The sequence below is a fragment of the Tasmannia lanceolata genome, unplaced genomic scaffold, assembly GCF_043159265.1.
Source record: "Tasmannia lanceolata isolate RefF3 unplaced genomic scaffold, GAP_Taslan_0.1 ptg000011l, whole genome shotgun sequence".
NCBI lineage: Eukaryota > Viridiplantae > Streptophyta > Magnoliopsida > Canellales > Winteraceae > Tasmannia > Tasmannia lanceolata.
The window spans coordinates 19,591,173-19,614,801 of NW_027518688.1; the positions used below are offsets into that span (position 1 = coordinate 19,591,173).

At 39.3% G+C, this 23,629-nt stretch overlaps 1 protein-coding gene across 5 annotated transcripts; it reads right to left on the reverse strand.

The window, feature by feature from the left end:
- Nucleotides 1-1,557: 1,557 nt before the first annotated feature.
- Nucleotides 1,558-20,401, reverse strand: ATR (Ataxia telangiectasia-mutated and RAD3-like protein). 5 transcript variants are annotated; one of them, XM_077390622.1, is made up of 15 exons: nt 20,139-20,401; nt 19,889-20,033; nt 16,186-16,298; nt 15,411-15,715; nt 15,182-15,303; nt 12,789-12,933; nt 11,812-12,375; nt 11,627-11,702; nt 10,880-11,240; nt 9,060-10,316; nt 5,086-8,443; nt 4,121-4,687; nt 2,859-3,482; nt 2,547-2,741; nt 1,558-2,116 (listed from the first exon to the last, which is right to left on the reverse strand). In XM_077390622.1, the coding sequence occupies exons 1-15, from the start codon at nt 20,299-20,301 to the stop codon at nt 1,949-1,951; spliced, it is 8,163 nt and encodes a 2,720-aa protein (XP_077246737.1). In that variant the 5' UTR covers nt 20,302-20,401; the 3' UTR covers nt 1,558-1,948. The 5 variants fall into 5 exon arrangements, with proteins under 5 accessions (XP_077246737.1, XP_077246736.1, XP_077246738.1 ...); XM_077390621.1 differs by having other exon boundaries at nt 15,411-15,745; XM_077390623.1 differs by lacking the exons at nt 15,411-15,715; nt 16,186-16,298; nt 19,889-20,033; nt 20,139-20,401 and having other exon boundaries at nt 12,789-12,925; nt 15,182-15,307.
- Between the last annotated feature and the right edge of the window lie 3,228 nt (nt 20,402-23,629).

Sequence of the window (23,629 nt, forward strand, 5' to 3'; positions counted from 1 at the left end):
CTTAGAACTTAGATGTTGGCTTCTGAATACTTACGGGGAGTGACCCCTTGTTTGGGGTCCTTCATGAGGCTAGAAACCTCCTTTCCTTTGACCCCAGGCCCGCTCAGAACAACCTCCAGGCTCTTGCTGCTTGACCCAACCGCTCTAAAAAAGGCCATGGTGAGAGCAAGGCAGCAAACAAGAGCTAAAAAAACTTAAAAAAGAGCTGTGGAACTAGTCTTGCCTCTCTCATCTCTATATGTAAATAGGTCATGCCCCAAAAATCGCATCCCTAAGATGATCTTAACCCTCCAATTTGTAGAGGGACGGCACATTATGGAAACCTCTACAGGTCTTTGAGGGTTAGGATCATCCTGTAGAGGCGTTTACGCGGGTCCCAATAAATGAATGGGTTGGATCATCAAATAGAGTGGGCCCATTGTAATTTTTAAAAATACATGCATATAAAGTGCGGACACACAAAAAAAAAACAAAAAGGCGGGGACACCATATAATAACTCTTATATGAAAACAGCTTTTAAGATCTAATTTTAAGGATAGCAGATTTTGGAAAAATGATATATCCACCTTATCTGACATTTTAAACCACACCGCGCCCCGCCGCCCCCCCCCCCCCCCCCCCCCCAAACCCCCAATTTTTATGAAAAGACAAACAAAAGAGAGTAGAAATGTTAGGACAGGTGTTGGACTACCAGAAACAGCAACTAGAATCAGTATCCTATTGGAAACGGAATGGAAAAAAATTAAAATCTTAATCTAAAAACTTCATTCCAGCTTTGATTCTGGCAATCCAAACACACCCTAGATTATATGCAAATAGTTTTTGCAGATATCCAAAGAAGGCCTTAGACTTTTATTTTTCTAGTGAAAATTTTCCCAGAATAAAAAACAAATATTTTTCAAGGATTTCTAATAATTTTACCCGAAAAAAAAAACCGCACCTTAAAAAATATAGCACGAGTTTTTTCTTTAAATAAAGGATTTCTAATAATTTTACCTGGAAAAAAAAAAACTCAACTCAACTAAGCCTTCGTCCCAAACTAGTTGGGGTCAGCTAATGAATCCTTTAAAAAAATTTCATGAATTACCAAAAAAAAAAAAAAATGTACTTAAAAAATGAATTGCCACACTATCAGAATAATTATTAAAGAAAAAAAACAGCATAGATAGAAACAATAAATGGAACAATTCATATTATATATAGGTATTGATACAGAGGTACTCATCTCAGAAATTGCAAAAACTCCCAGACATCCCATCAGCTTCATAACCTTTTTGCCCTTGCACTTTGGGCAACCAATCCAAATTGGATGGTCTTGGACATGTTTACTGACTGAAATGTAGAGAGAGTTCATACACCCAGTTTCAAAATGTAGCTTGTACACAGGAAAAATCCCATTACTAGAGATCATAAAAATTATTATAATTTATATTCTTCTCATCCCAATATTCCTATCTGCTCTACATTTTGATATTTTCACTTCCTTTTTTCTTTCAAACATTTTTAGAAAGGTAAAGTGAACATATTCAGATGTTATTTTGAAGTATGAACACCCATTAAGCCTCACATAAGCATAACTCAAAGTTTCAATTTCAACACTGATGATGCATTTCCAACAATTTCATTTGCACCTATCTCCTTTTCTCAATGATCTATATACATAGAATCACCCAAAATACAAAATTTATCCCATTCCCCCACCCCCATTAACAAGGCTACAACCAAAATCCCTGCAGATGGTCCGTGGCAACATTCATAGGTTCTTTTACTTGCATAAATGAATGAAAAATCTGCCATAGCCAGACGAACCAGAGAAAAAGAAAGGAAATGACACAAAATACCCATCCCTGATAATGATACATGGCCAGGCAAACCAGAGAAAAGAGGAGGAATGATACAAAATATCCATTGCTGATTTGATGCATCCAAAGACCCCTGCCATTGCTATTAAAACCAAGGCATCCACCATATATACATCTTCCCTAGGTTTTTGTGTGATACTGCTTCAGCAATCAAGCGATGAGCTTGTCCTTCCACAGCCAGAGGCAAAGATGGTGCTGCTCCGACACCAACTAGAACTCCTTGTAGCCTTGATTCAATGTTGCTGATGGCCCTCTAAAATTTTCAGACAGAAAAACATTTAGATAATAATCAATCAAGGCCTTGCTTGTGCTACATTTGGCAGTAATAATAAGGGTGGTGTCGTACTGAGATTGGGCTACTCTCCCCAAAAATTCTAGAGGAGCTGTTAGATGCGACCAATTATGTATCCCTTATATTCGCACTAAACAAATATTGCTGTGTTTTTTTTTTTTGTAAAGGGGTTTTGTTTTTCCTCTTCTTGAATCTTGATTGGTTAGAGGCTAACTATTTTTTATCTTATTAATAAAATTTAAGGTGCCACCCTGTGTTCCTAGATAAATTCCGGGTTAAAACAAAGGGTGCTGTCGTGATAATAATGATTAATGACATCTACGATGATGATGATGATGATGGCGACAACGACGATGATGACGACGAAGACGATGATGATGATGATTCGTACCTGTGCATGGGGATTCTGAACTTCTACTCCACTTGACTTGTGAGATTTTGTCCACTCGACAAGAGGGTCGTGGATGAAAGTTTCAAGAACGCTCAGTAGAGTCTCCCTGTGTGTCCTCAGAACCGAAAGTGTGATTTCGCAGACCCTCAAAAAAATGCCCTCATACCCAGTAATGCCTAAACCATCTATCATGTTCTGCATGTTCAATTAAACAATATTTAGGACAAATCATATTCTGCATGTCCAATTTAACAATATTTAGGACAAGTCTTGCTGGTATAGACACTACAGTTGTAGGATGAGTTCTTTTACCTGGGTCAGTCTGAAAGGCACCAATTCAGGCTTCTCAAGTTGTAAACCCTTGTCAAACAAACAACTGAAATCAACATGTACACAATCACCTGTGGTGGAATCAAAGAGGATGTTCTCCCCATGCCTATCACCCAGACCTACAATATGGCCAACCATGGACCAAACCGCAGTAGTGTGGGCATACGCAACCCGAGCCCTAAACCAAGCAGCCGGCTCAGAGAATGTAGTTAAGAACCATTTGTGGAAAACAGGAGGAAACATTGGAAGGATTTTCGTTTTCAACATCTCATCCTCAGGTATCTTACCCTGACACTGATCATATATACGCTTAATGCAAGGATTAGTCTTTTGCCTATCAAACTTTCCACAAGTAATGTATATGTCTTGAAGAATATGCCGTAGCCCACGAGTGTGGGGCACCCATTCTACCATTCCACAATCCTCTGTGAGTGGAATCACAGCAAAGGTACGAATATAGAGCTTTCTCCTGCGACTTTCATGGTATTTGGATAATAGACGGTTGATCATCGCTGTGAACTCCATCATGCGTGCATCTTTCCTGAGGTCGTCCTTTGGTTTGCAAAGAAAGGGACGATCAATACCATCACTACCGTGAAAAATAACCTGAAAAATCCAGCACATGTACAGTTATTACTAAAAAGATGAATTCCAAAGCGTAGACCAGCCCAAAAGGGGAAAATTTCATTATAGCAACCATAGTTGTCAACCTGTGACTCGACCCGTGACTTGATTTCTTAATTTTATGACTCGTGACTCGTAGAGTTTTTGACAAGAATAGATATTTAGTTGGAAAAAATATAATTATATATCAAAAGATGAAGCATGCAAAATATATAACACAATAGCACATAGATAAAAAGCACTAGACAAAATTATAAATAACTATATGCTTGTAAGTTGCATGCACAAAAATAATTAAGTTCTAAGTTCCAACTTCCAAGTTTTCAACCATCAAAATAAGAAAGCCCAGGCCCAGCGACTCGACTCGTAGGAGTCTTTTTTTTTTTTTTTCGAGTCGACTCCCAGCGACTCGTTCGAGTTACCAAACGACTTAGACAAGTCTTCAACAGAGGCAAGTCGCCCATGTGACTCGCCTCGAAAGCACATCGACTCGACTCGACTCGGGAGTTGACTCATACGACTCATAAGAGTTTGACAGCTATGCGAGTCACCCATGCGACTCAACTCGACTCGGGAGTTGACTCATATAAATCTTACGAGTTTGACAACTATGTACATACTTTCTTTGGTCTCTGAAGAGATGAAAGGATTTCAGCCTCATCTGCAATTCCTGATATAGTAGCATGGTCTGCGGCTGAGAAGATATCAAATTTAGAATCAGTTATACTTGTATCATATGAGGGTAAGGTGACAGTAAGGGCTTGTTGAATGGGCATTATGATCCCCAGTGGCATCATTCGTTTCAAGGCACTGAACTCTGTTGAGATATTGATTGTCCTTGCCTTTGGCTGTCCTGCGTGAAAGCACAGCCTAATAAGATGATCAATGAGGCTGGCGAACTGAACAAATAAGCCATTGATATCACTTCCATGGCGGGACCCTTTCCGTGCAGCTTGTATGATCTCAGCTGCCGCATCACGCCGTGCAGCAACTGTAGACTTCGAAACTGCAGCCATTATCCAAAGAGCTTGTTGTGGGTATTCCTGTAAAACAGATGTTATTATGTGTTTGACTAGCCGAACAATTTCTTCGTTCTGGTGGCAGATTCTAGAAACCAACTGAGAGAGGGCTGTTAGCCACTGATATGCAGGCAAATCCTTTAGACAGCCTCGCATGACACCCATGACCTGAAAGAACAGAAAAATCAGGATATTGAAAGTGATTAAAGGACGGGGGAAAAAATCTGTCACAAATATCGTTCTCGGGAATTTCTCGGAAAGGAAAAATCTAGGGATATATTAATTTTTTTGGGTTTATACCGGGAAAAAATGTTTAAAATAAAATTATTTTAAAAATATATGAATATATATAATTTAAGAAAAAATAAAATAAAAATATATGGATAATATCAGGATATTATTGCAATATTTATGATAAAAATGAAAATATCGCTATAATTTTAAAATCTCGGGATTATTTCGGGATTTTGTCGTTTTATCAAAATGTCACGATAAAAATGCGATATTTTGAAAATATCAGAGATATTTGTGACAGAAAAAAAAAATGCTTGAGACAAATTACCAACCCTTCCATGAACAGTTTTCAGTGCTTTATTGGATGATAAAACATCTTTTTGGTATTTGCTCCCAAATTCAAACCAGAGGGTTAACAACCTTGGCAGTGCCTGAAAAAGATACTTATGACCCCTGTGAAGTCCCTTTGCATAAAATAATAATACATCTGGAAGGTAGGACCACCAAGGCTTCTCTTCAGCAGTTGAATTTACAGCACCAGTGCCAGATGGCACGCTCCTGGGCCGGGAACGTGCGTCCATTATCCCGTCTAGGTTGTCCTCCTGACGTTTCCTGGCATCAGCAAGCAAATCATCGAAATACTTAGCCAAAAAAAAGTATCCCTTCCCCCATTTGGGTTGGATTTCCCTCACTCTGGAATAGAGACTTATCACATCTTCCTTTTGCTTCTGACCAGTATAATGGATCCATCTGGTATAAAGAAGAAGGGTTTTAGCCATGTCTTTGTTCTCGCTCGATGCCTCAATAGCACATAGAGAAGGTGCATTGGGTGTAACAAGTGATAGACTGGTAAGGGATGACATAGCGGCTGTACCCAGAACTTCCACAGGCATGTTTAAAAGTGATTGTTGCAGTTCTTCTATGGCACAATCCGCTTTTCTAGTACTCCACATAAGCTTAGCCTTCTCCATGTAAACATTTGGCGCACCAGAAGCTTGGGCTTCTAAAATTGCCCGACTCGCGGTCTCATAGTGGCCGGCGGAACGACAAAGCTTTGCATATTGAAGCCAACAATTCCCAACTTGAGCACCAAGATTACTAGCACTGAAAACCAACCTTCGGAAAGCCAACAATGGCTCCCTTGCCCACAATGAAGGTTGCGTAAATTTAAGACGATTATCCCAGTCGTTAATTACTTTCAAGAATCTCAGATCATCCAAATGAAATGATTTTTCCAAGAACGAGTTATCGGTCAAAAGAGCATGAAAGTCTTCCAATTCACGTAGCATGTGAAGCTTTACAACAAATGGGTACGCACGCATATAAGAGTCCATGCCGGCAGCAGCTAGAGGAACAAGCAAAGCTTGTCTTGTCTGGGCAATTTTTTCGGCAACCACGAACTGATCTTTTTTCATCATTGCCTGGAGAATCTTCGCAAGATTCATATCAAAGGACGCATTACTCTCAGAGTTACCACAGATAAGGCCTTCTTTATCGGCACCCGAAAGGTACTCATCCATTAAATTCCATCGTCCAAGCCTCCACGCTGCCTGTACACCTTGCATGCACCAAGTCTTCTTGTATTGGGGCACCCTAGAAATTAACCCATCTACATGAGTGGCCATGGCCTGCAAGTGGCACATGTTTAGCAAACAGTTAAGAACACCTGAATGTCTCTGAACTGAATTCGGCTCCATCTGCAAAGCTTGCTCACATGAGGTTAAAACTTCAGCCCAATTACCTGCTTTTTCGTTGATTAACAGTTGATCATGTAGGCTCGACGATCTCCGTAGATGCGCCAATCCAGAGAGACCATCTGGTTCATCCAAACCACTATATATTTCCATGAGAAATGACACATCTTCATCTGCAAAGATGCCACTCCTCTCAGCTGCCGGGTTAAAAGACCCTGATTTAGTCTGCACGTGTGACTCAAAGTAAAGCAAAGAGCGAGCATAAGCCCGACAACGGAACGAAGCCCTAGCTAGGGTAACTTTTGGAATGGCATCTAAAAGCTCAGATACATTGTTACACTGTATAAGTTGTTGATCAAAATCAGATAGAGGCTCCTTAGCTTTAGATGATTGCTTTTGAAGTGACTGGGAAAGAGCGACCTCTTGTTTGAGATCATCTACCCATTGCCCTAGATTATCAAGTAAAGTGAATATAGCTTGAATGCAAACCTCACTCTGTCCCCCGGCAATTCCATGAACTGCGGCCCCACTGTTCTCCGCAGCTGCGGCATTGAGAACTGATAGTATCTCCTCTGTTATACTCTGACGTGCCTCGGCAGTACCATGACAAACAGCATTCAGAACTAAATATGGTAGTAAATACATTGCTGTTTGCATATCATGCCTTACTATAGCACGACATGCATTGAAAATACTTGCACGGGACCCAGTTGCATGTACCGTCAACTTTCTAATCCAAAAGAATATCCATCTCCTGAACGACATGGAAGGCCTGTAAATGGGTCCCACAGATGTTGAATCGGCCACGTTTGGAAGTTGAAATCTCGAGGTCAAGCATGGTGCAATTATTTCTTTAACATAGTTCGAGAAACGATCCCATAACCTCTGACCCCTATTATTCATCTCATTGCAATTATCGGTAATGACACTCCCAATCGTTATTGACTCCTTTCCATTACAAACTGCAACATTTTCGTCCAGTGATGCCTGGCAACCGGCGAGCTTAAGCAGCTCCTGTATAGCCAATGCAGCTGAGTCTTGGACTATAGTATCAGAGGCAGCTCTAAATGCTCTAGCAAGATGCTTGTGTATCAACTCAAAAATAAGATCATCATCCGAGCATTCGATCTTGAAGCGTTGGCATAAAATTCCCTTGAACTTGGCGGGGTCCACCGCCCCAAGTGCTCCAAGGCAATCGGCACAAACCAATTTCAGCCGTTGGCCCACTGCGGTCCTTGATTCCTCTGCGCATCCTCTAAGTAAGGATGTAATCAAAGAACTCACAACATCCAAATCTGAATCAACTTCACCTACTATCACAGCTGTAACGTCCTCCCTTCTTAGATTCAACAGTTTGCTTAACTCACAAGCCACCATATACCTTACATTCAAGCTCTCGTGGTTTAGACCATCGACAAAATCTCGCAGCTGATCCCTCAAAGTCATTGCTCCCCGTGCTTCTTGTATAGATTTATTTACTTCAGACAAGATAGGAATGCTAGGTAACAGAGGGAGATCGCGGATATGTTGTTTTAGTAGTAGCCTGTTCTCGACCACTAGTTCTTCCAAAATCTCAACCACTTTCTCCAAATGTAAAGATGGGTTTTCTTTATATCCTTCCAAACATGGGATAAGAGCAGCGACAACTTGAGAAATTACATGTTTAGTGCTGGAAGGCGATACCTTGGCCAATTGTTTGATGAAAAAATGCAAGACATAAAGACCTTCATTTTGAAGTGTTTCTTTATCAACGGCATGCATTAGAAGAACCATAATTTTAGGAACATATGTACTAAGGTGAGTGCCCATCATTTCAATCAGCTTTTCTATGCGATTCAAGGCTTGTTTCTGCAGTGATAGATCCTCAGCATGAAGCATCTTCCTATCGATGCTGTTAAGAAGACCAACAAAGTGATTCTTCAAAAATCCTGACAGATCATCAGAACCTGTGAGGATTATAGCAACCTCTTTTATCATCTGAGGAATTCTTGTGGTCCTGTAATTAGCAAGGGAATTAACAACAATATATGGTATTCAAGTCCACAAATGAGTGAAAGTATGTCACAAATATCTCTGATATTTTCAAAATATAGCGATTTTATCACAGTGTTTTGATGAAACGACAAAATCCTGAGATAATCCCGAGAATTAAAAAAAATAGCGATATTTTCATTTACCGCGATAATTTTACGATAATAACACGATATTTTAACAATATTTTAACGATATTTTTACTATAAAAAGGGCGGCCTAGTGCACGAGGCTCTCGCCACTGCGGGGTCTGGGGAGGGCTAGATGTACGCAGCCTTACTCCTGCTTTGCAGAGAGGCTGTTTCCGTGACTCGAACCCGTGACCACCAGGTCACAATGGAGCAACCTTACCATTGCGCCAAGGCTCGCCCTCTATATTTTTACTATATATTTTATTTTATTTTATTTCAATTTATATATTTTCAGTTTTTTTCCGGTAAAACCTGAAAAATAAAATAATATATCCTGAGATTTTCCCTTGCCGAGAAATTCTTGAGAACGATATTTGTGACATAGGTATGAAACAGAATACATGCAATTTTTTTGTCAAAACAATGTGGAATTTCTAGAGAGGGAAATACCTTCTGTTAGTCTCATCTGAATCACCATCACCCAGAAAGCATATAAGTTCATCAAGAAGTGCCGGTAAAGCAGCTGCGAAAATTTCTTTGTTATCGGACCCAGTTTGCATATGATAAAACTTCAAAGCAGAGAATAACTCCCGCCCTTCAGCTCGAAGAAGTGCAAAAGCAAGCACTTTGGGTAACCAATTAACAATCAACGGTACTAAATCCGTGTTCAAAGATTTCGCCAGCTCATTTAAGGTCATCACAGCTTGGTCATTATCCTGCTGAGAAACCACAAGTTTTGGAAGAATGATAGGAACCATTCTCCTAATAAGTTCCTCAGTTTGAATACCAACAACAGCCTCTGCAAACTCTCGGATCATAGCAGGGCGGCTCACAAGTCTCGCACAAAGATAATTAAACAACTCATCCCGGATTTGAACAACCTTAGAAAGGATTAATTCTAATCCTCCTTTAAGATGGAAATAGCATGATCTATGTATTAATCTTGATGATGTCATTCTTACAGTCACGTGACGATTATCAAGCTGGTCAACCAATAAAATAAGCGAAAAAAGGAAAATCTGCCCATGTACATCAACAGTATTCATAATCTCAGCTGTAGATTCCAACAAAGTCTCTAAAATCTGGGGATCATCAGTTTCTGCCAAAGCATGTTTCAACTTGTCCAGAAATTTTTGTTCTTTTGTTTTGCCGCATGTCTCCCCATCAATAAATAAACAATCCAAAGCATGTCTTTCAAGGAAGCAGCTAATCTGTGTACAAAATGCTTCCCTTATAGCTTTCTTTCTGTGAAGAAGCAAATATTCAATACAGTGTGTCCATTGAAATCTTGTTTTAAGCAGGATATCTTGAGGCCCATGTTGGAGAACTCTAGAGATGATCCCAACGCACGCAAGTTGAACCTCTTCTGATGACTCATCAAATAGAAATGTGAAAAAAAGAGACTGTAGAGTAAGAAAATCAAAGTCAAAACCGGCCTCCATGCTTTGCACCTGGCATAGATTTAGAACTTCAGAATTTTGTTCTTGATCATGCAGAACCCTTTTGTCACACTGTGGACACCAAAATCCTCTCAAGAGAAGATCCAATGTCTGAATCTGCCCCTTGTGGTAGTTATTTAGGAAAACTTTGCAATAATTTCCGTTTAGATCACCAATGGCATTAGAACACCCATAAAGGCATGACAAGTAGCCAAGAGAATAGGGAACAATTTTATTTACTTGGTCACACTTGTCTTTCCCCAGTAACCTAAAATTGAGCAACAAATAAATAAAAGTTAATAAAATAACTTAGAAGGCCATGTATACATTCTACGTGAAGTTCATTAAACTTCAAAAACGTTCAATCTTTTCGGTGAATAAGACAAGTTTTATAGTATAAAATAAAATAAAATATCTGGATCATGAGGGGCATAGCCAAGGGGACTTTAAGATCAGTACTGCTTGAAAACAGAAATGGGCAATAAAATATCTATGTTTACAATGTGTTTGCTTGTTTGATTGCTGGACAAAGGTTGCTTGGGTCACAAGTTGCCATCCCTACTTCTTGCAGGTACCTAAAACTAGGCGTACTGAAAAGGAAAGTACAAAGATCACAGAACCACAATCTCTTGTAGGGGCAGATTTTAGCAATTCTTCCAAAAGTTATAATTGACACACCTACTACACTAGGCCCTTGTACTCTTCGGCCGGGACCCGGTCCACATCATAGTGGTATCCTGAACCCCATACATTATTTTCACTGAAATTGTGAAATTAAACAAATCATAACTTGCATATGTAAATATGTTTAAAAAGTTATAATTGACTTACTCCAGTCTTTCAAAGATAGGCTGTAGTAGACTACGACCAGAGCACAAGACAATCACAGGCATACAAATAACAGCTTCAGCTCTAACCTTTTCATCTTCATCATGAAGAGCCAAGTCCAGGACTTCAAGATCACCTTCAGATTTTACTTTAACTCCGATCTTGGAAAGAATTTGAAGAGAGAGACATCTCGTTTTCCAGAGAGGATGAGCTTGGGTAACTTGGAGAGAATGAGTCCAAGGAAGTTTTAACACAAAATTTATTAAATTTTCATATCTGGGATGGTCATAACTTGAGGTCCCTGTGCAATTCATCCACCCATTATCCTCATCTTTAAAAGGCCTCATTCCCAAAGGAAGAGAACCTGCACAACAGAATAGACAAGATATAAAATGATGAGGCAGAATCGGAAACAGACTTGCAAGCTCGGGAAGAGTGAATAGATCTCAAGGTTGACATAGTAGTCTGCAAGGATTTAAATTTTGGTTTTGGGTTCGGTTTCCGACAGCCGAAACTGAAATTTTGGCCGACATTTTGGGGAAAAAACTTTAAAAAATCACATTTTCTCTGGCTGAAATTTCAGATCTTGGTGATTGCAATTTCGCTCCCAACTGAAATCCAAAATTTCAGCCGAAATATCGGTATTTCGGCCGAAATTTAAAACCATGGTAGCCTGAAAGGTGCTAAGAATTAGCTATTCTGTCTAATTATGTGATGTGAAAGTTGGGAAAAGACAGTCAACTGACGTACTTTGCAGAAGTAGTATGCTGTGAATTGCTTCCAAATAGATGGATAAATCAAATGTGAGTGAATTGCTTTCTTTTGCCTGCAAGAAGCAATCTTAACTAGAATAATAGGAGGGGGGAGAAGAGAAAAAAATAAAAGGGTGGTATTCTAGTAACCAATTGCTAGTGCTTTTAACAATTTCCACATACCTGCTCACATATCTGAGGTATCCAACAAATCACATGTTGAAAAATGGTAAGAGACAAATTGGTCTGAGGATAGTTACAGAATACAATGCAAAGCATGCTAAGAGCCATCAAAGCAGTTTTCTGAGTCAAAGTAGCAGCTTTAGAATCACTTGGACTCAAAATGCCAACAAAAGAATGAAGTAATTCTCCCATGTAATTAGCATACTCTTTGTCTCGTTCACATGTAGACACACAAGCACCCTCACCGCCCAGTCGAGCATTAGTATTAGAAAGCAATCTCTCCGTCTCTATCTTTTGGCGCTTACTTGCTAAATTGACCACATTCTGAGCCGGGCGCTTCTCTCCGACTATAGAGTTCTCAAATCCTTCGCCACCTCTGATGTCTACATTGATGACTTTCTCTCCCATACGATCTGGGCCAATTATACCTAAAGCCACTCTAATGCAATCAATTAATTGCAAGGGAGGTTTTAAAGAACAGAGCATATTGATGAGGATCCCTGGCCTCCAGATATGTAGGGGGCAGATTTTAGCAATTCTTATGTATGCACTGCAAAAAGCAACCTGAAATGGATATGGAAATATCCCCTCCAATCAATAGTATTAACCCTTCAAATTCATACCAAGTACTAGCCTATGTCACAAATATCGTTCTCGGGAATTTCTCGGCAAATATATTAATTTTTTTTTATTTTGTAGGGTTTATATCAGGAAAAACAATAAAAATAAAATTATATAAATATAAAAATACATAAAATTAAAGAAAAAATAAAAAATAAAAAATATCGTAAAAATATCAGGATAATATCGTGATATTTCAAGTTCTGGTTATCAAAATGTTGCAATAAAAATGCGATATTTTGAAAATAATGGAGATATTTGTGACATAGGTACCAGCTACCAAGAAATGGGTAAAACTTGTAAAACAAGAATAGCCATGTGTGTTTACATAAGAACAAAAGGGCAGAAATATTAACCTCCAGTTCTGGGCTATCTGTGCTCCGTATTGATTGAGGAAAAACACTAACTAAGTCACCGGCTGTGACCTGAACAACATCATCCTGACAGCTAGAGTGAAGTACATGGAGGCAAGCACCCATGGATGAATCATACACTGCATTTCTGGAACGGAAATCTTTTAGTGACAACTTAATAGAGAAATGGTAATCAAGAAAATAGGGCTCAATTAACTAAAAAATCAAAATGAAACTCAAAGCACATGCAGGTTCTTGAGCTTAGACACATTAAAGATTTCAGCCACATGTTTGTACCATCACCAATGAGAAACCTTTAACCACGGCACAAAATGATGCTTGGTTATTCTAGAAATGGGAGCCAGATTATAGATGATCGTCATCTTTTTTTCTCCCATTACTCAAGGCAGATTAAAGCATTCTTCTATAAATATATTAAATTGTGAATTTGCAGTTTGCATCTAGTCCATTTCCTCCATGGAGTTAAGTTAATATCAATAACATTCTCTGTTTATAGAGGGTTTGGAGTCTCCTGCACAGCCTCTGGTTTGAGATCCAAAAACTAGATGACTCAGACGTAATGCTAATACTTTCTTTTATTAATTAATAAACTGGCAGGGGTACCATTAAAAAAAAAAAACTGGCAGGGATCACCCAAAACTCCAATTTACCTCCCCAAAAGAGAGAAAATAAACCTCTGACATTGCAAGATATGACCACAATATATGACTGTGGGAAACTCTACTATCCATATTCTGAATTTGTACCCATGAACTTTCAGAATAACTTCTGAATAGACTAGCTTCTGCCGCACAGATTATTACATTTCTCTCAAAATTGATAAAAAACAAAGACAAAAATTTCAGCCTATACTAACCAGAACTCGAAGCACGATAGGAAGACATAAAAATAGTATTACAACCTAAAAAAATTAATCCTTTCCCGTAACTTAATTCCATCTTGTGAAGACAAATCATGTGAAATCCAACCCCACTTCAATGGTTTGTCATTTTTCTATTTGTCCAAAAAATATTACCTTTAAAAACATAATAGGAAGATTTTCTGAGCAAGACATTCTGAGAACATATAAATCTATCCTTAATCTCTTTCTATCAATGTTCTATTTGGGTGAGATCTTGATTTGATATATTGCCTATGGAAGAAGCATTGAATAAGGTGTCTGACGTTAAACAACCAGTAATCAACTGAAGTAGTCATAAATTCATAATGACAACCCAGGATTAATGATAACAATGAGCACCCAGGATTACTTAATGGAAGAAACTATTTGGAATGGGTATAATCGGATAGGATGTTTACCGGTAGCCGAAGTAAGTTGTGTTAAATAACCGAGAAGATTAAAGAACCCAAAGAAAAGATCCATCCCATGATGATTGGGAAGGTGAGAATCCCACAATGATGGCTTGGCTCTCACATTCAATGGAGACAAGTATTTGTAGAAATCTACTATTTTTTAGGACTGCCTAGGATATATGGGAAACAGTAGCACAAACCTATTCTTAAAGGAAGGATGTATCCTGAATTTACCAGCTGCATATGGGGATTGGAACTAGATCATTCTCTGCCAATAGCCCCTACTCTCTAAGATATAAAGAACAAACCAAGCAACGCAAGAAGTTTTAATCTATAGCAAGCTTGAACCAAGATCTAGAATTCCAACAGGTTCAGGTGCTTGGGAAAGATGAGCTACCTCCTCTTGAATCCATCTATAGTTATATCCAAGTAGCCAATCGAAAGGCAACCTTTATGGTCCTCGTTCAGCTACAAAAGTAGAGCATTCAACTCTTGTAGCAGATTATACTGAAGGCAATAAAGGAGGTGGAAACAATTGTGGAAGAAGACAACCATGTGTAGGGACACTGAGGGATGATAGAGACAAAATGAAATGTGTTCATTGCAAGAAAAGAGGAGATGCACAAGATATTTGTTGGGATCTCCATTCTCATCTTCGCCCAAAGATGAGAACAATGAGTGCCAACATAGCTACAGTTGAGAGGGAGCAGCAACAATTAATCAATTAATCCACATATTGTGGGAAGATCAATGATAGACCTAAAGGATATGGCTATCAAGGATCTAATGGATATGACCCTCACAGCGTCACATAAGGCATGCGAATATACTACATATATATGTGTTATATATACATCCATACATATACGTACTTACATATGTATGTATCTATAGATATCTTTCAAAAACAAAATATGTATGTATCAATATATGTACTAAGCCCAATACTGTTTCATAAGTTTTTGAATTATGGTAGCACGGTAAAGGCATATAATTCAAGCTAGACAGAGACAAGTTGGCATGGATTTTATGATAGCTGAAGGCATACCTGAATTATTCAAAAAAAAAAAATGAAGGCATACCTGAACATTATTTCCTTTTTATCTTGGCTCAATATGGACGATATTGATCGAATAAGTTTTTCGCTGGGAACAATATCTGCATCTATCACTGATGTTGTAATGCGCGTGAAGTCAAAGCATGCCTTAGAATGTAAAGAATCAGCAAATTAAAAACTATTGGTTTAAGCACATCTCAGAATTCAACTAAATAACTAATAATGCCCAACACCATATCTGAGATGCTACTTACCATATGCAAAGCAGAATCCCCATAACATAATAGAGTACACGCAGCAGTCACGAAAGATGCATTGATGAGTCCTTCCACATAAAGAGTTCCTTCAGTAAGACATTTACTAAGAAGCTTAATAGTCCAAGTGGCAAAAGGCTGCCACCTTGGCTTATCTGTGAGATCAATCAGAACACCAGGGCCATCTGTGGGTCTGCAACATGCTGGGAGGTCACTAAGAAGAGCCGGGGCACTAGATATTAAAGCAAATGACCCGTGGAAACACTTCAATGACACTTTAGTGGAACCGGCGACATTTGATTTGTCTGCATACAGTGATGCCACAGGTAAAAGATCTGTATGAAAAGAAGATCATGTCAGTTTTTTTTTGCAGAGCTCAAGTCCTGAGTCCTGACACATCTCATGAATAGGCATGTCAGTTTTTTTTTACAGAGCTCAAGTCCAGAGTCTTGACCAAGGTTTCTGAAACCGAAATTTCGGTGGAAATTTTTAAAAATTCAGTGTAAATCTTAAAATTTTAGCCGAAATTTTAAGAATTGTGGTCTAGGTCCCGGACAAAATCTGAAATTTCCAGAAATTTTTCGGCATTTTGGTTGCAATTTAAAACCATGGTCCCCACACATCTCATGAATAGACTAAATGTGAGAAAATAAATGCTAATGGAGATGTAAAGTATAAATATATACATGTAACACACACATATGTATGTGCAAGTATATGATATGCCATACCATAATATATTTTTCAAAGGTGAATGACTACTGAGGAATGATACCTTCAACAACCAACATGGCATCTAAGAAAAACTGGCGATATGCTTCTCGTTCTCCTGTACGGAGCAAGGATAGAAGTGATGCAACTGTCTCAAAAATCACCCCGTGACGAGAGCTGAAAGTTCAAACAATACCGTCCACCAACCAACATGTTGCAGAGGGGAACGATGTCAAAATTGACACAAACAATATCAAAATGCTAAAAAAACTAACAGGCATCAAAGCATGCAACACATAATGAGAAGAAAATAATTTAACAACGGCATATACCTATCCAAGATGCCCTCAGAATACCAACACTATGTGACAGAAAAGCTATGATTTGGCTGACACTTTGAATTTAAGGCCGGCACATGTGTTGTGCCGTGTCCGACACAACACCCGTGTCCACACGTGTCGACACTCCTTTAGACACTTTTTAAGTATACTGTTAGAAGTGTTAGTAACTTTATATGCATGTATGTGTATTAGTGTGACACTATTTCTAGATTTTTAGGGGTTGCCATGTTACATACCTCATATCTGTGTACAACTCGGCACACAAATCCGTGTCCACAAACCATGATTATGGTCCGTGTCCACAAATCATAGCGGAAAAGCATTTTATTGCGGGACAAGGGCATCAACTACAATTTCTAAAAGGATGATGATCTCATAACAATAATCAACAGTAAAAGCACTTTATCCAATGAAGTGTTTCAAAAGACGGATGCGGGTCAAAACGCGGTCGAAGAAAATCCTAGTCGACCTGGCACGACCCGGTCTAGTACTCGGTTGACGCGGCTGAGTACTCGGTTGACACAGTCATAACTCGGGAGAGTCAAGGGAGTTTTTATTGACTCTCTAGGGCAGACTGTGGAATGCAGCGGCAAAGAGTGGAACACGACCAAGGTAAAAGGGAGTTACATCGGAGGAGTCCATGATGACATGGGGAGTTTTAAAACTATGATCCAATTAGTATGGGCCCACTCAAGAGGAGTTTCTCAAATGCCAAGCAACCAAAATCCAGATCACAGAATCTGCAGTTGAAAGGCAATGCCGGCGATAAAAGTATGGCTTAAAGCAGTCACAGCCCAAAATAGCTTCATGAGTTCCTACTTCAAATGATCTTCACCATTATCAGTTCAAGTCAATTAATCTACTTGCAGCTGTTATTGCAAACCATCAGCTCCTAACTACGATCTAGACTGCCACTGTGGGCCCTGTGGGAAAGGAAAAAAAAACATTTTTTGGAAGAATTCTAAGAGTGACTAATAAAAAATGCAAACCATCAGCTCCCAACTACTGTCTAGACTGCCATTGTTGGAAAGAAAAAAAATTGGAAGAATTTAGGCAGGTTTATAAGAGTGATTAATAAAAAAATGATAAAAGTAACATGTCAAGAGAAGAGATAACCATTATTTCCTTTACATTTATCTTATTTATATCCTTTTTTTAATGGCAGCCAATTTTATTGCTAAAAAAAACCGAGATGGTCAAAGTACAAAATATGCACAATACAAATGAGGGCAAATCACATAGCAACTACATATGAAGTCAGGGAGGAAAGGAATCAAACAACGCTAGGGCTTCTTTTGAAACTCCTCTAGCTAGGCTATCCGCCACCTTATTAGCGGATTGACGAACATGATGAAACACTATCGATGAGAAAAAGGCCACCCAATCTTGCATCTCATCAAAGAATCTTTCGAACCATCAAAATTGATTTTGCAAACCATTGAGCCACGGGATGACATTTAGGGAGTCCCCTTATACCACCACATTGTCCAAGCGATCTGTTACCAACAACTTTAAGCCTTGGTGCACCACCTGCACCTCGACCTCGGATGCGTCCGCCTCCCCTATGGGACCTGCAAATGCCCAAAGCACCTCCCCAGATCATTTCTAAGAACGCCTCCATTTCCCGCTAGACCGGGGTTTCCCAAACTAGAGCCATCAAGGTTCAACTTTAAAAAGTTAGGGGCGGGGGGAACCCATTCTTGAACAATCTTTTGCTTAATTTCCACACTACAGCATACTCCTTTCCATCCTTCCCATAGGTCATAGGCTGATACAAATTTGAAACTTGGAAGAGATTTCACCCAGGGAATCGTCAGGAAGGTCGGACTTTTTGAGACCCCCTTAAAAACTCTTGAATTCCTTTCTTTCCATAGCACCCAAACAGCAGCTAAGAAGGACACATTCCATAAGATTTTTCCTTTCTTCTTCCAAGGGACTAACGACCAACATTGAAGGAGATCAACGAGTTTTTCTAGGAACACCCAATTGATACCAAATCTACTTAGGAGTTTGCTCCACACCTCCCGAGCTAGCTTGCAATGAATGAGAAGGTGGTCCGCTATTGCTCCCGCCTCAATGCATAAGCCATAGTGGTCCACAATTAGCATCTCCCTCTTGCGAAGAAAGTCCACCGCTTGAATTCTCTGACGTAAGGCCACCCACCCAAAGGTGCACATTCTAAGGGGGCTTGGAATGTCCACACTTTAGCTACCTTGGAAACCATAGGACAAGCCACTAAATGATGATAAAAGGACTTAACCGAGGACTCACCAGATGTATTCCAGATCCAAACCCATTTATCCTCCCCATCTTGCTTAATGTATCCCTCTTTAAGTACTGTCAATAGCCTAGCAATGGATGCAAGTTCTCTATCAAAGAATTTCCTCTTGAATCTCGGATTCCAAACCACGCTATCTTCCTTTCTTTCCAAATGATCCTTAACAAAACCAAATTTGAACAATGCTAGCACATACAAATCCGGGAACATATCTTTTAGGGGTCAATCATAACATCATTTATCTAACCAGAATCGAACTCTATCCCCTGCATAGACTTTGAATCTTACACCAGCTGCAAACAGGTGACTAAATTTCAAGATATCTCTCCATAATGTCACTCCTGTAACCCAATGTCCCGGTGAAGCACCATATTTACCTTCAATAACTCTAAGTCTCTAACCCAGAGATGATTCTCTTTCTTACCAAACCTCCACAGACATTTTCTTAATAGGGCAATATTTGCTTCCTTTATTCTCCTAATGCCAAGGCCCCCACTTTTAAGGGGTTTACACGCTTACTCCCACTTCACCAAAGGAATGCTACTCTTATCATCTGAGCCCCTCATTCATTGGGCATTTGAATGCCGACATTTGATAAATAGGAATGTTTGCTAGAACTGCTTTTATGAGAGTGACTCTACCTCCTCTCGAGACTAAATTCCTTTTCCATGTATCCAGTCTTCTTTCTACCCTCTCTACTATATGGCCACAACTCGCCTTATTAGGCCTACTGCCCCCTAGAGGTAGCCCACGATAAGAGGTGGGTGAAAGGAGTTTATTCTGCATCCCAAGATTCCATCCAAGCCTTGAGCCATCTCCTCTTCCAAATAGATACTTACTTATATCCTTATTATGATGAAATTCTTCTATTCTTTCGTTTTATGTTTTCCTAAGCCTCTATGTGTATTTCTATTCTAACTTTTACAACTCATTGTCTTAATCCTGCATAGCTTAATCAATTGACATAATAAATGAACTGTTCTATTAAGTGTTCCAAAACATTTTTTTTGTTTTATGTTTTGGGGGTTTTTGGAGATTCCATTATTTTGAAGAAATCTTATGAGTTCCCTTCTTTATTAGAGAAATGACCTAGGTTAGAGAGATAAAGATAGATGGATATATAAAGAGAGAAAGATACAGAGACTGACCGGAAAGCGGGCTCCGAAAAGAAAGGCAAGATTCGACCGATGATGGGGAGAATAGCACTAGCCTTCCCATGATAGAAAACTCCGGGGAAATTCCTCGCGGTGTGAGATAAGAGCTTCAACACTGCTGTCACCTCTCTCTCATTAGCTGCAGTATAAAAGTTTTGTTTAGAAGTTGAAGAAAAGAGGGGAAATTTAGAGAGAGAGAGAGAGAGAGAGAGAGAGAGAGAGAGAGAGAGAGAGAAAGAGAAACCTGTGGAAGAGGGGAGGACGTAGGCTTGGAGGAGGTTAGGAAGTACAGTGCGAAATCGGGTTTCTAAAGGGTCGAAATCTGAGGATCCTGGCTCATAAGGAGAGGAAGAAGAAGCTGCTATGCGTTCACGAAGCTCGTGAACAAGGCTTGAAAGACTCGCCATGGATGAATCTTGTTCTTCCTTGCTTTCCCTCTCGATTTCGAAATGTACTCTTTGTGCCTTTTCATCGAAGCATATGGGCGTCTTTGGCGCACCTTTTTGCAAATAGAAAATAGCACATCCTCTTCTTTTGATATTGCCACCCTCTCTCTTTCTCTCTAATTCGGCTTGCTCCGGAAGATAGGACACTCACCTAGACATTGGGCTGGTTCCAAATTTCGAAAATTTGGATCTAAATTTCAGGAAATTGATTTTTTTTTAAAATATAGTATTATTCTGAATTTTGAGTAATTTTGGCTGAAATTTCGGATATAATAAAATACTACTTTTTTTTTTCATATTACTGGATTTCGGTTTCGGCCAAGGTCGGAATTGGGACCGAAACCAAAATTTAAAACCATGGCTAGACAATAGATTGTTACATGTGAGGTAGGGACAATAGATTGTTACATGCAAGGTAGGGGAGTTTACTACTGGCAATAGGTTGGCGATCGGTCCAACCCCTACTGCTGAAGGTCGTATTTAGTTTCACAGCCTCCACTAGACATGAAAATCCAGTTTCACAGTCCCCTGCTCAAGGTGTGTAATGACCCGGATTTGGGGCAAAATTTTTAGATATGAATTTTTTTTTTTCCTTTTTTCAAAACCCCAGAACCCGCTACCTCAAAAGGGAAACAAGCTGACACACATCTATAAATTACTAATTATATTTCTTTTGAAATCACAAACCATCATCACTAAATTCCAAAAGTTCCCTAACAAGGATAGTTAATCAAACCAACATGACCTACAAAAGCTCCCTTATTTTGTGTGAATGATGTCAATCAATTTGTTCAATTGCTAGAAATTCTTCTCTAACTCAATTTGTTCGTTTCCATTCTTTATATATATTTCCAAGCTATTGCCTAAGTAAAATTTTCACTCTAGAAGTCACCTTTCGTAACTATATTGTATTTATGGTTTTTCCTAATAGAAGCTCATCACTGGGCTTAAAGCATATCGTAATTCCGAGACGGTCTCTCATCTGCAGTTCGCTGACGATACATTGGTACTTTTGAAGGACGAGGAATCACGGGTCGTAAATCTCAGACGGTTATTCAGGTGGTTCGAGATGACAACGGGTCTAAAGATAAATTTCTTCAAAAGTGGAATTGCAGGCATAAACTTGGAAGACCATTTAATCAGCAAATACGCACAAATTCTAGGATGTACGGAGAGTACATTACCAGTAACTTACTTGGGCCTCCCCTTGGGATATGGGATCCCCAAACAGGCACAATGGGACATGATCGTGGAGAGGATCGAAAGAAAACTAGCATCATGGAAGAAGAAAATACCTATCGTTCGGGGGCAGAATTACCATCATTAAGCCATGTCCAATATGCCCATGTACTTCATGTCACTGTTCAAGATACCTGTCAAGATTGCAAACCGAATTGAAAAATTACAAAGGGAGTTCCTGCGACGGGGGGGGGGGGGGGGGGGGGAGGGAGGGAGTCTCAAGCATCTGCTCAAGTGGAAAAAGGTATGCATCTCTAAAAAGAACGGAGGGCTTGGGATTGGAGGAATCAAACTTCGTAATATATCAATGTTGGGGAAGTGGCTATGGAGATTTGGAGTTGAAAAATCGGCTTTGTGGCACACCATCATATGCGGAAAATACGGAAGGGGATGGGGCGACTGAATGTGCAGAGACCCACCTAGGAGGAAGGGATCCGGCTCCTGGAAGTTGATTTCATACGCATTTTTTTTAAATTTGTGGCAGTTTTTAGGTTGTCATTTTTTGAACTTTCTAGGTCATCAATGTTGTACTGATCATGTTATATATCCGATCGAGGGTTTGGATCATCATTTGGAGAATATTTTTGGGGCATGGCCTACCTACGGTGGGGACCATCTAAATATGAGGACCCCACTTTTCGTTTTCATTTTTTTTTCTGTATGCATATAATTGTACTAAAATTCTCATCCATGTATGTATCATATTAAACTTTCAGTTGTACAATAATAAAGTAATAATAGATAGAAATAAAGATGTCGTCCCCACAAATCTTTTCCATAGGAATATTCTACCCCTTTGATTTGTGGAGGCTTTTTATGTTAATTTGAGGGTTTGGAACATCAATTTAATAAGATTTTTGGGCACCGTGGCGACAGACAAATGAAGGCCCCACTTTACTTTTTTCTGTAGGCATGTATTTATACATGTTGAAATACAAACTATCACATAAAATTGCCACTTATAAACAATAAAGTAGTAGATAAAAAATAAAGATCAGTTGCATTCACTCGTTGTGGAGTTTAAACATTTGATTTGGGCAATGATATTTTCACTCCCCCTGCAGTACGCATACGCTCCCCTTTTAACGTGATCGGACATCAAAAAGCGTTAAAGTTGCCAAATGTTCACATTATAAGGGGGGCGCATGCGTACTGCAGGGGGGACTGAAAATATCTTCGCCCTTTGATTTGTGGAGGGGTTTATGTTACTATTTCTGGTTGGTTTTATGCTGTCATTTTTTTTTTTTTTAACTTTCTAAGTCGTCGATGTTACATGGATAATTCTACCTTGAATAAACCATGCTTGTATAGTTACCCTGCATGGCCAGGGCCTCTGAAACCTAAGGCTAGTAGGGCCTACCCGATCTTGTGGAGAACCCCACGCCTACCAATGAACCTTGTGAGGTTCAATGCGAAAGTAAAAGATTTATGCCTAATATTATCTTGACTAATCCCTAGGATGGTTACCCTGCTTGTATGGGTTGCTGAGGGATTGGTTAGGGTCAATGAACCTATATGGTTCGACTGTGGGGGGTTAGGGCCTAGACAAGTGGCCCGGGACCCATTGAAAGTAATCATAGGCCTCAGATGGCAGCTTGTGAGCATTCAAGTGGCAAATAACAGCAACTACCCCTGCACATTAGGTAAAAACGTTCAAATATTACTCTTATCATCTGCAAAATCACTAAAACAGATGAGAAAGAGTTCTTAAACCAACCTTAATAGCCACTTTCAGTTTTACTCTTAGTTGCTTGAACATATTCAAGAAGTTGTGAGCGAAAATTCCTGAAGACAAAAAAAATGAGAATTAATAAGGAGGTAAAAAGGGTACTTGACAATGTGCCAAATAAATTACAAGACTAAGAATCAAATGTCCTCTACACACCAAGCATGATCTAGCTATTGCTGTGACTCCTTCCAATTCGGCTTTGAGCTTTGCTACCAGAGGAAGTAATCGAAACCGTGCAACGGTCTGGACTTGAGAATTTTTACAAACCACTAAGAGCAAGATGGTTTAAAATCCTCACACCAAGAACAAGATGGTTTAGAC